Source organism: Odontomachus brunneus, unplaced genomic scaffold (genome assembly GCF_010583005.1).
Source record: "Odontomachus brunneus isolate Ranch 3 - 2012 unplaced genomic scaffold, Obru_v1 Obru_scaffold_027, whole genome shotgun sequence".
NCBI classification, from domain to species: Eukaryota; Metazoa; Arthropoda; class Insecta; order Hymenoptera; family Formicidae; genus Odontomachus; species Odontomachus brunneus.
In genome coordinates, this window is record NW_022639477.1 from 2,048,106 (window position 1) to 2,060,284 (window position 12,179).

The window sequence follows — 12,179 nt, forward strand, 5'->3', positions numbered from 1 at the left end:
CTGTGCAAACACGGCGTTTCAAATCGCATATATTCAAATCGATCGCGTTCAACATGTTAACTATTTAACAATCTTCTTTAAAAGAAACGAAGAAAGGACTAAGAATAGGAAAGTATAGTGCCACATTACGTATTGTGATTTTAATTTACTTTTGGGCGAATCTTCCTCGTCTCTTAATTGTCTGCAGTTGCTAATGAAAACACTATGTCCAATTGTTTCGAGATTTACAGGCAGATTTAAAGATACATTGCAAGCATTATTAAAATTAAATTATTTTTACTTCAGCATTAGCAGAGAATGAAATTGTACAAATAATATGATTTGAAGAAATTAAGTAGTTTATTTTAGTTTATTTTTTGCTAGGAAAATTATGTGTGAATAAAATAATAAAAATATAAGTTATAAATAATACAATAATAACAAAATAACATATACGTATTAATGAAAGAATGAACTATTTAAAAAATAATCATGATGGTATGTTACTATTCATGAGCTTGCATGGTAATTAGATATAACGGGAGCCGGAGAGATAGTACACAAGATATCTACAATGGAGAGAAAATGTAATTATTATTATTGTCCTCTTATCTATTAAGTAAAATAATAAGAATAATATAGAATTAATAGTCGAGAGTTAAAATAATATAGAGAGAATAATCGAGAGTTAAATTAATATAGAGAGAATAATCGAGAGTTACACGATTTTCGTGTAACGTGTTTCTTATTTGTAAACACGATTAATATGGTTACGAATAAGGTTGAAATTATTATAATTAGATCAATTATAACTCTACCGTTATAACCATTATAACATTATAACTTATCCGATGTTCAATCTCAAGCGTTACATGTAAGGCTAAAAATCGTATAACTTTCGATCGAGAGAATGGTAGGGCAAACATAGCAACCGTACATAGCAAACCGTGTGTATTTTTCGATTGTATTAATCTTCTATTCAAACTGTCTATTCAAACATAAAGCACACGAATACGAAAAGATCATAGCTTCGGTTTATTCTCTTCATTTTGGGAGCATGTCTTAGTAGCGACAGAGTTGGGTCTCGCGAAGCCAAGGGATTCTTGCACTGCATTGTGAAGAAGTCGTATTTCTTCTGCGGTTGCTCCGGATTTACCGCTGATATAGATCACTCCGAGGCTCATAAATTCTTCCACCCAATGCATCGCATATTTTCTTGTCTTTTTTTTCTCGTTCTTTCCTTGAAGATACATTATCATGGGAATATTGTTCTCAAATGAATTAATGTAAACATTTTCCAACAATGATATCTCATTCTCCAGACTAGGGCATATCGCACCGATCGCGAGGACTTGCTCGGGCAGGGAAAAATAGCAATACGTAGCCATCTCTAAAAAGGAACTTCCATCCAACAGTTTCTTATCGTTGCAACATACGAACGACATCCAGACACGAGCGTTTCGAAACTGCCGCAGCAAGTCCACAAGTACTTCCGCTTCCATCCTGCAGGGTATATTCTCGAAGGCCAACAGATCGACACCACTGTTCAATAATATTTGTATGCGGGCTCGATGACACTTTACTAAATCTTGTTCCTCGACGTTCCTCCAGTAATTTACAGGCCCATTACTATCTAATCTCGACACGGCATAACTAGCGCAATGGCCGGCAACTAGAGGCCGGCATTTCTTAAATTGTTCGACATTGGAAGTATCGCCACCTATTTCCTCGTAATACTTGAATACGGCCTTTTGGGCCAGTTCTACGGCAATTGTAATAATAGAGTGAGCTTCTGACCCGAAGATCTCCAAGTGTCTTGCCACAGAAATTGGGGTCACTCGGGCCGTGTTGGTTCTTATTATCTTGGCACCGGCACGCAGAAAATCCAAGTGCGTTCTGTACACGGCGAACCGATCATACACGAGGGCTTTTAGCTCGCACACTGGATCTTGTGAAATAGTATTATCCAAATAGCGACGTAAGTGCGCGGTGAAATCGCCATCTACCACTGTTATTTGGCTCATCGCGTGGACAGGTCGATACTATAGGTTGTTACCAAGATTTTGCTTCTTAATGTCTGCACACGAATGTTCCGATTGTAAATTATCTGCTTTGAACGTGCTCGTTGGCAAGCCTCGATGCGAAAGATAACTGCAAGTAGTATCTACTTCGGACGCTAGTTCCAATTGAAATGAATTTTCTTGCTTCAGTCGCGCTACTAATGACACTAAATTGTGTGAAGTCTGCGAACAGCTAGAGGAGTTGTTTTTATGTGATTTGTTATCAAACAGACACGTGGATCATTTGACAGATGTTTCGATTATTCCTTACAGAAGCTTTTAAACGTTATTAAATTTGTAAACGTTATCGAATCCCGTCGTCTAATCCGAATTTCACAAAAATCTTTGTATTTCTATCTTGTATTTCAAATGATTAACGTGTACAAAGTGTACAGAGATTATAATTAATGTGTTGTGTGTTGAACGACGTGATTTCTTTCGTAAACAGAAAGCAATACACGATACTTTCTCCCTATCGACATTTTGAAGAGAATAGAATTAAAAACGTTATTATTTTCATCATGGAATATCCTTTGTCATGGAAAATCGCGGAGTGAACGAGGATTAGACAATAAAAATTAGTGAATGTCATTGCTTATTGACTACATCACACTTTGCGCGGCGTGGAAATTAGAATTTTAATCGGAGTTTCTACATTCGTGCTACATTACTGTATGTTGACGAACTAGGATAGCGACGTAGCTAGAATTTCATATTTAATAAAGCCCAAGAAACTACACACGGCTAATTAATTGTATCAAACTCTCCTCGTTAATTATCAGCATAGGAGCGTGCGAAAACAGACAGTATTGTGTTTTAATTAATAATATTATTTAAATATTGAAGTTAGTATTTTAATATGAATAGAGAATAAAAGTTATAAGCAGTATAGTGGATTTGCAGAAAATGTGCTGTATTTATTGTCCATTAGGAATAAATAAATAATTATAAATAAGATAATATAGACACAAATTGTACGTAAGAGAAAACTAATACAATAATAAAATAAAATATAAATAAAATAAATAATATAAAATATAAATATAAATAATATAAAATAAAATAAAATAAATATATAAAAGATAAGAATTTTAAATTCTCGTAGACAGAAAACATCTATTATAATATTTATGCGACAATATATCATATGAATGCAGAAGTCATTGGTTTGATGGACCTGCCTTATCTTGACACACTGAAGTGTCTGTTTTGTTTTTGGAAATACGAAAAATCTCTATTTCTTTGCTGATTTGTTTTACATCTTCCGCGCTTGTCAAGCAACCACCACCAAGGTAACGTACTCCGATGTTCACAAATTCTTGCAAAAAATCACCACATGCGTTAGTACACTGTGTAAAACCTAAATAATGTTTTTCAATTCGGAACAAAATTGGAATCTTAGAATCTCTGTTCTTGTTGAGGTCTTTCAACCAGGATTTCATAAATCTAGGATAGGGACAATCAGCTCCGATCGCGATAAATTGGTCTGGCAGGGATTCATAACAGTACGTAGCCGCTTCTGCAAAGGTAGTTCCGTCTGCTAATATTCCATTCATCGAGCATAAGAACGTAATCCAAGCGCGAGATCCCGAACACTTCAGGGCTCTAATTATCGCCTTTGCCTCCATCAAGCAAGGTATTGACTCGAATGCCAGCAGATCGACGCCAGCTGCTAACAACACTTTCATATGTGAATAATGCTCCTCCATTACCACCTGCAGTGGGACAAAATCCCAGTATGCGATAGGTCCATCGCTATCAACCCTCAAAATGTTATAACTGCCGCAACAACCAGCAACTAGAGGCCGACGTTCATGGAATGTCACGGCTTTCGTGTCGCCGCCTGTTTCTTCGTAGTATTGCTTTATGGCTTGTTTGGCCTTCTTCACAGTAACTGTAGTAATGAACTCAGCGTGAATTTCGTCCATATGTAAATATTTCTTCATAAACTTTGTATTCGCTCGGTGTGTATTAGTCTTTATTATCTTGGCGCCGGCACGTAGATAATCCAAATACGTTTTATATACCATGTTCGGGTTACTTCTGAGGATTTCTAAGTCGAACAGAGGATCGTATGCTAGATCTAAATCCAAAAGCTGACGCACATGCATGTCAAAATCGCCATCTATCACTGTTAATTCATCCATTGTACGTACAGTCCCAAGATACCTTGATGTTTGAACACAATGTCGGGACTCAGTGAATAGTTCCAATACAAGACTGTCGCATCCTTTACGCAGAGCGATTATGAAATTTCTCCCTTGGTCGCTATTCAATGTAACGAGCTTCGATGTGAAATCGATGTGTAACTGTAAATCGCGATTATATTTGACATAAATTTCGAATCAAGTAAATTTCATACTTTTATACTCGTCGCGTTGCAAAGGATACTGCGAAACATGCGAGATTGGCGGATATTTAAAAGTTTTTCTCTACGCGGTTTATTATTAAACAGAGACGAACATGTTCGGCAGACCTTTCGGCTATTTGTTAGGGGAGCTTTTAAACGAACATATTGGACTAACGTTCCCAAGTCCTCAATATAATTAGCGTTTTATGGAAACTTCTGTATTATTCTTAAAATTTTAACCTCCTAAACAACGCATGTGTTCATTAATATTCATGTAACAAATACATCATAGGGTAATGCGGGATAAATTGAATAGCGGGGGAATTTGGATAAAGGAGGGTATTGACTCGAATGCCAGCAAATCGACGCCGGCATTTAGTAACGTGTCTATACGCTGTTGGTAAAAAAACGCCACATAATCTGACGTTAAATTTTTATTTTTCATCAGAATATCAGATTGGTCACTGAAGTGCGTAGCGAAGTAACTGCCGCAGCTGCCAGCCACTAAAGGTTGTTGTATATTGATTTGTCCCGTATTATTGTAGTGATTACCTTCCACACTCTTGTAATAGTGATTCACGGCCTGTTGGGCTAACTTTACGGCTAAGGATATCAATTCTAAACCTTTAGATGCAGGAATATTCAAGTATGCCATAAGGGTAGATTTGGATGCTCGATATGTGTTGGTTCTTATTATTTTGGCGCCGACGCGCAGATAATCCAAATGCGTACGGTATATGGCGCCCGGATTAGATTGAAGAGCTTGTAGCGCGAAAGTTTTATCCACTTCTCCAGTTAACGTCAAATGGCAACGCAGTTGAGCCTCGAAATCGCCGTCCAACACTAATAGATCGTCCATCCTATAGTTAGTGTCGATGGCTGGCTATTTTTAAAAGTCTGCTTCTTGACGTTTGTATATCACAATGTCCAAATATAATACGTGATTCAAATGGGAGAACGTCGCTTCCGTTATATTCAGCGATTACTGATTATCTCTCTCGGACGTCCTCGTTAACGGAGGAAATATAACTGTAAATTAGTTGAGTTGAGACATTCACCTTAACACTTCGGTTGAAATAAACTCGTTTTTTCATACTAAACATGTCGTAAACGAGTGTAATCCTAAATGAGGTCATGCAAGATCGCGAGTATTTAAAGGACATATCTGTATATCAAATCTTTTATTTAACAACAGTTATGTAAGCTTACTTAGATCGGAAGCTTTTAAAAGAGGATATTTATGAACGTTATCAAGTTCCGCATATAATTAACGTTCTATAAAATAAGTTTTATATAATATAAATATAAATATATATATATATATATATATATATATATATACTGTTATCGAATATTTTTCGTACAAATACCATGCAAAGGGAATAGTTAAACATATCGTTGGACAACGTTGTCCCCTTTTCGTAATTGAAAAGCGATACTCTTTATTCTATTAACGTTAGAAGTTAGAAGTTAGAGTCAGACATTTCTTTCACGATCTTAGAAAATTGCGAAAATTGTATAAAGGATGCGATAGTATCCTAGTAATTTATCATTGGAAGATTGATTTTATCAAATACTTCTCGTTAATTAATTACTTCTATGTATGTTTGCGAATATAGACAGTTTTGTGTTTCAGTTACTTATACAGAAATATTGTACATTATAAAGCATTATTATTATTTTAATGTGATCAGGTAATGAAAGTTATGAACTGTGTATTGGGTATTGCAGAAATTATACAACTTTTAATTCTGAAAGAAAGAATAAATAATTTTGGAGATACAATAATAAATAAACGACATAATATAGCAACAAAATAATGTATAAAAATTTGAAAAAATTATCATTGTAAAGAATTATCGATATTATTACAATTAACTGTACAAACAATTTATTAAGTGCGTGTTATAAATTGAGTGAACGATTTATGTGCACTGAGAAAAAACCAGTTGGATCGATCAAATTGGTGGTCATCCGCCTTCAAAGAAATAGTGTCTATTGAACAAGTTACGTTAGTGCAACAATAAGTTGCATTAATATAGTTACTTATTAAATCGCAACTATTGAATCAATTATATATATGTACATATATATAATTCATTTCAGCAACGATGTAATTTGTCCAATGGCGTAAACGTTTGCTTCAATGAGTTTTAATCGTTTCAGACAAAGTCTCATTAACTTAACCATATTTTTTTTCAGTATGCAATTAGCAAACAAGTACCTACTGTAGCAATCCTATGTTCAGGCTTACAGATTTTAAATGTCAGTAAACTTTACATGTGTACATACTTTGAATTGCGTTGATTCTAATTGAATTATGCACGACATAATCATTCTCTAGATCTCCTATATAATATGGTCATTTAATATCTACGCGGCAAATATATCATAAGATCACAAAATGCAGTGATCAAAGTTATTGTTGTTATAACTTCGAATGATTTAGCGTATTTTGGTTGGAGTATGAATTGAGTAAAGTGATTTTCTTTTTGGAAGGGCAGTAATTGTCTACTTGTTTACGAATCTCCCTTATGTCTTCCGCGACAGTGTTGGTACCACCGCCGATGTAACGTACTCCGCAGTCAAACAATTCCTTCATGAAATTGTTCTGCGGCGCAATAATAGATGCACCATTCGCTTCCGTAGTAGAAAAATGACATTTGTCAACATAAAACACAAACGGAATTTTTAAATATCTCTTGTCGTTGATCTCCCGCATTAAGAATTTCATCGAGTTAGGCAAGGAACATTTGGCACCGATTGCATAAATTTGAGTGGGCAGAGTATTACAACAGTACGTAGCTGCTTTTTCAAAGGATGTTCCGTCCAATAAAAGTCCATTCGGCTGGCATGAGAACGTGATCCATATGCGAGCGTTTAAATACAACTTCAGCACCTCAATTATCGCTTTCACCTCCCTCATACAAGGTATAGACTCGAATGCCAAGATATCGACGCCAAATTTCAATAACTGTTGTACACGCTGTCGATGATACCAACTCAGGAATTTGAATACGGAATTTGTAGTATGTTTGAAACCATTAGTTTCATCTTCGAAAGTCGAAGCATAACTGCTGAGACAACCGGCCACTAAAGGTCGGGATCGATTTTTAACTGGACCCGTCTCCTCGTGATATTTAAACAAGGCCTGTTTGGCCAACTGTACGGCTATGTGCAACATTGGCGGACTTTCAGGAACATGTAAATGTTTTTTAATGGAATCTAAGGACGCTCTGTATGTGTTGGTTCTTATTATCTGAGCGCCAGCGCGCAGATAATCCAAGTGCGTCTTGTACACGGCGTACTGGTTATCCCGGAGAGCTTGTAGCGCGAAAGCGCTATCCAAATTCTCTTTTTGGCCCAAATTGCGACGTAGTTGAGCTTCAAAGTCACCGTCCAGCACCATTAACTTTTCCATTTTGTAGCCAATATTGTTGGCTGGCTGTTCTTGAAAGTCTGCTCCTTGACGTCCGTATATCACAATACCCGAATACGGTCCGAATGTGAAAACGTCGCTTCCGTTATATTCACCTATTACTGATTATCTCTCTCGGGCGTTCTCGTTGACGGAGAGAATATAACTGTAAATTAGTTCAGCTGAGATGTTCGCCTTAACAGTTGGGCTGAAGTGAACCTCTTTGTTCATTCTAAGTATGTTGTAGATGAAGTTATAACTCGATCTGGGGTCGTGCAAGATCATAAGTACTTAAAGGACATATCTGTATGTCCAATTTTTTATTTAACAACAGTCATGTAAACATGAGCTCATTCAGATAGACGTGTCGATTATCTGTTATGGAAGCTTTTAAAAGAGGATATTTGTGAACGTTATGAAATTCTGCGAATAATTAGCGTTTCAACAAATAAGTTTTATATATATATATACATATATTATATAGCTATTATTACTGCTATCGAATATTTTTCGTATGTATGCCGTGCAAAGGGATTTTAGTTAAATATATCGTTGAACAACATTGTTCCCTTTTCGTAATTGAAGAGCGATACTCTCTATTCTATTAACATTAAAACGGTTAGAGTCAGACATGATTATTCCTTTCACGATTTTGGAAAATCGCGAAAATATATAAAGAATATACGATAGTACAATTTATCATTGGAAGGTAGATTAAACGTTATTTTTCGTTAATTAAACTATATTATAAACTGAGTAAACGATTTATATGCATTGAGAAAGAAAGCAGATAGATCGACCAAATCGGTGGTCATCCGCTTTTAAAAATATATTGTATCTATTGAACAAATTATATTAGTGCAACAATAAGTTGCATTGATATAATCAAATCGTAACTATTGAATCAGTTATATATATGTACATATAAATAATTTTCGCAGCAACGATATAATCGCTAATTGCCTAAACGTTTGCTTTATCGAATTTTAGTAATTTCAAACAAAGTCTTATTAACTCAACCATATTTTTTTCTCAGTATACAATTAGCGTACAAGTAACTATTGTAGCAATTCTATGTTCAAGTTTACAGATTTTAATCGTCTTAACATGTGATACATATTTTGAATTGTGTTGATCTAATTACATTATGCACGACATAATCATTCTCTACGCAGATAATGAGAGAGATATATTTATTTCATTGTAACAAACTTTAGATCTCTTAGATAATATCGTTCATTAATATTTACGCGGTAAGTATATCATAAAATCACAAAATGCAGTGATCACAAAGTTATTGTTACTATAACTTCGACTGATTTAGCGTATTTTGGTGGGAGCATGAATTGAGTGAAGTGAAAATTTTCTTTTTGGAGTTGTAATTGTCTGCTTGTTTACGAATCTCCCTTATGTCCTCCGCGACAGTGTTGGTACCACCGCCGATGTAACGTACTCCGCAGTCAAACAATTCCTCCACGAAATTGTTCTGCGGCGCAGCAATAGATGCACTATTCGCTTCCTTTGTAGAAAAATGACATTTGTCAGCATAAAACACAAACGGAATAAAATGTTTCTTGTTGATCTCCCGCATTAAGGATTTCATCGAGCTAGACAAGGAACATTTGGCACCGATTGCACAGATTTGACTGGATAGGGTATCACAATAGTAATTAACTGCTTTTGTAAAGGGTGTTCCGTCCAATAAAAGTCCATTCGGCTGGCATGAGAACGTAATCCACATGCGAATGTTTGGCGTGAACTTCAGCATGTTAGCTATTGCATTCGCCTCAGACATACAAGGTATAGACTCGAATGCCAACAGATCGACGCCAGCGTTTAATAACTCTCGTGCATTTTGTCGGTGATACAAAAATAGGGAATACTCCGAGGTATTTGTGATATTGTTCAAACCATTAGTTTCATCCTCGAAACTCGAAAAATAACTGCTGAGGGAACCGGCCAATAAAGGTTGGGATCGATATTTAAATGTGCAGCTGTAAGATCTCATCTCGTCGTTATATTTATACAAGGCCTGTTTGGCCAACTGCACAGATGTATGTAAAATTGGCAGATTTTCATGCTGAGGGAGATAACAGTATTTACTAAGGGACGTCCTGTATATGTTGGTTCTTATTATCTGAGCGCCGGCGCGCAAATAATCCAAGTGCGTCTGATACACGGCGTACTTGTTATTCAGGAGAGCTTGTAGCGCGAAGGTGTTATCCAACATCTCTCTTTGGACCAAATTGCGACGTAGTTGAGTTTCAAAGTCACCATCCACTACTATTAAGTTTTCCATTTCGTAGCCAATATCGTTGTTATTAAAAGTCTGCTCCTTGGCGTATGTATATCACAATGTCCGAATATAGTACGTGGTTCGAATGTGGAAACGTCGCTTCCGTTATTTTTATCGATTACTGATTATCACTCTCGGACGTTGACAGTCAATTGATTCAACTGAGACGTTCGCCTTAACAGTTCGGCTGAAGGGAACCCCTATGTTTATTCTAAGTATCGTAGATAAAGTTATGACTCGATCTGAGATCGTGCAAAATCGTAAGTACTTGAAGGACATATCTGTATGTTCGATCTGTTTTATTTAACAACAGTCATGTAAACACGAGCTCACTCAGATAGACGTGTCAGACAGTACACTATATGATATGGAACTCTAGAACTATTGTAAAACAAACCGGAACTCTAAAGAAATAGTTAATTTAAATAGTTTGTTTGATTAGGTGCGCTGCGAGAACTATTGTAAAACAAACCGGAACTCTAAAGAAATAGTTAATTTAAATAGTTTGTTTGATTAGGTGCGCTGCGAGAACTATTGTAAAACAAACCGGAACTCTAAAGAAATAGTTAATTTAAATAGTTTGTTTGATTAGGTGCGCTGCGAGAACTATTGTAAAACAAACCGGAACTCTAAAGAAATAGTTAATTTAAATAGTTTGTTTGATTAGGTGCGCTGCGAGAACTATTGTAAAACAAACCGGAACTCTAAAGAAATAGTTAATTTAAATAGTTTGTTTGATTAGGTGCGCTGCGAGAACTATTGTAAAACAAACCGGAACTCTAAAGAAATAGTTAATTTAAATAGTTTGTTTGATTAGGTGCGCTGCGAGAACTATTGTAAAACAAACCGGAACTCTAAAGAAATAGTTAATTTAAATAGTTTGTTTGATTAGGTGCGCTGCGAGAACTATTGTAAAACAAACCGGAACTCTAAAGAAATAGTTAATTTAAATAGTTTGTTTGATTAGGTGCGCTGCGAGAACTATTGTAAAACAAACCGGAACTCTAAAGAAATAGTTAATTTAAATAGTTTGTTTGATTAGGTGCGCTGCGAGAACTATTGTAAAACAAACCGGAACTCTAAAGAAATAGTTAATTTAAATAGTTTGTTTGATTAGGTGCGCTGCGAGAACTATTGTAAAACAAACCGGAACTCTAAAGAAATAGTTAATTTAAATAGTTTGTTTGATTAGGTGCGCTGCGAGAACTATTGTAAAACAAACCGGAACTCTAAAGAAATAGTTAATTTAAATAGTTTGTTTGATTAGGTGCGCTGCGAGAACTATTGTAAAACAAACCGGAACTCTAAAGAAATAGTTAATTTAAATAGTTTGTTTGATTAGGTGCGCTGCGAGAACTATTGTAAAACAAACCGGAACTCTAAAGAAATAGTTAATTTAAATAGTTTGTTTGATTAGGTGCGCTGCGAGAACTATTGTAAAACAAACCGGAACTCTAAAGAAATAGTTAATTTAAATAGTTTGTTTGATTAGGTGCGCTGCGAGAACTATTGTAAAACAAACCGGAACTCTAAAGAAATAGTTAATTTAAATAGTTTGTTTGATTAGGTGCGCTGCGAGAACTATTGTAAAACAAACCGGAACTCTAAAGAAATAGTTAATTTAAATAGTTTGTTTGATTAGGTGCGCTGCGAGAACTATTGTAAAACAAACCGGAACTCTAAAGAAATAGTTAATTTAAATAGTTTGTTTGATTAGGTGCGCTGCGAGAACTATTGTAAAACAAACCGGAACTCTAAAGAAATAGTTAATTTAAATAGTTTGTTTGATTAGGTGCGCTGCGAGAACTATTGTAAAACAAACCGGAACTCTAAAGAAATAGTTAATTTAAATAGTTTGTTTGATTAGGTGCGCTGCGAGAACTATTGTAAAACAAACCGGAACTCTAAAGAAATAGTTAATTTAAATAGTTTTTTTGATTAGGTGCGCTAAGTTCTCGAAGCTCACTTAATCAGTAAAATCAACTCTTTCTTTAAAATTATTGTTATATATAATATAGAACTCTAGAACTATTGTAAAACAAACCGGAACTCTAAAGAAATAGTTAATTTAAATAG

The 12,179-nt window shown here is 35.3% G+C and overlaps 4 protein-coding genes across 5 annotated transcripts; all 4 read right to left on the bottom strand.

Moving 5' to 3' along the window:
- Nucleotides 1-356: 356 nt before the first annotated feature.
- LOC116842789 (homocysteine S-methyltransferase 2-like) lies at nucleotides 357-2,221 on the bottom strand. 2 transcript variants are annotated; one of them, XR_004377773.1, is made up of 2 exons: nucleotides 926-2,221; nucleotides 357-548 (listed from the first exon to the last, which is right to left on the bottom strand). XR_004377773.1 is itself a non-coding variant. In XM_032812486.1 (1 exon), the coding sequence occupies exon 1, from the start codon at nucleotides 2,001-2,003 to the stop codon at nucleotides 1,002-1,004; it is 1,002 nt and encodes a 333-aa protein (XP_032668377.1). In that variant the 5' UTR covers nucleotides 2,004-2,221; the 3' UTR covers nucleotides 714-1,001. The 2 variants fall into 2 exon arrangements, 1 of the variants encoding a protein (XP_032668377.1); XM_032812486.1 differs by lacking the exon at nucleotides 357-548 and having other exon boundaries at nucleotides 714-2,221.
- A 716-nt stretch (nucleotides 2,222-2,937) lies between these two features.
- On the bottom strand, nucleotides 2,938-5,529 carry LOC116842851 (selenocysteine Se-methyltransferase-like). The gene is made up of 2 exons (XM_032812599.1): nucleotides 4,679-5,529; nucleotides 2,938-4,381 (listed from the first exon to the last, which is right to left on the bottom strand). Exons 1-2 carry the CDS (start codon nucleotides 5,246-5,248, stop codon nucleotides 3,200-3,202), a joined length of 1,752 nt encoding a protein of 583 aa, XP_032668490.1. The 5' UTR covers nucleotides 5,249-5,529; the 3' UTR covers nucleotides 2,938-3,199.
- Nucleotides 5,530-6,112: 583 nt separating this feature from the next.
- LOC116842806 (homocysteine S-methyltransferase YbgG-like) lies at nucleotides 6,113-10,469 on the bottom strand. Its single transcript, XM_032812511.1, has one exon. The coding sequence runs from the start codon at nucleotides 10,104-10,106 to the stop codon at nucleotides 9,111-9,113; it is 996 nt and encodes a 331-aa protein (XP_032668402.1). The 5' UTR covers nucleotides 10,107-10,469; the 3' UTR covers nucleotides 6,113-9,110.
- LOC116842852 (homocysteine S-methyltransferase YbgG-like) lies at nucleotides 6,818-7,810 on the bottom strand. The gene has a single exon (XM_032812600.1). It carries the CDS (start codon nucleotides 7,808-7,810, stop codon nucleotides 6,818-6,820), a length of 993 nt encoding a protein of 330 aa, XP_032668491.1.
- Nucleotides 10,470-12,179: the final 1,710 nt, after the last annotated feature.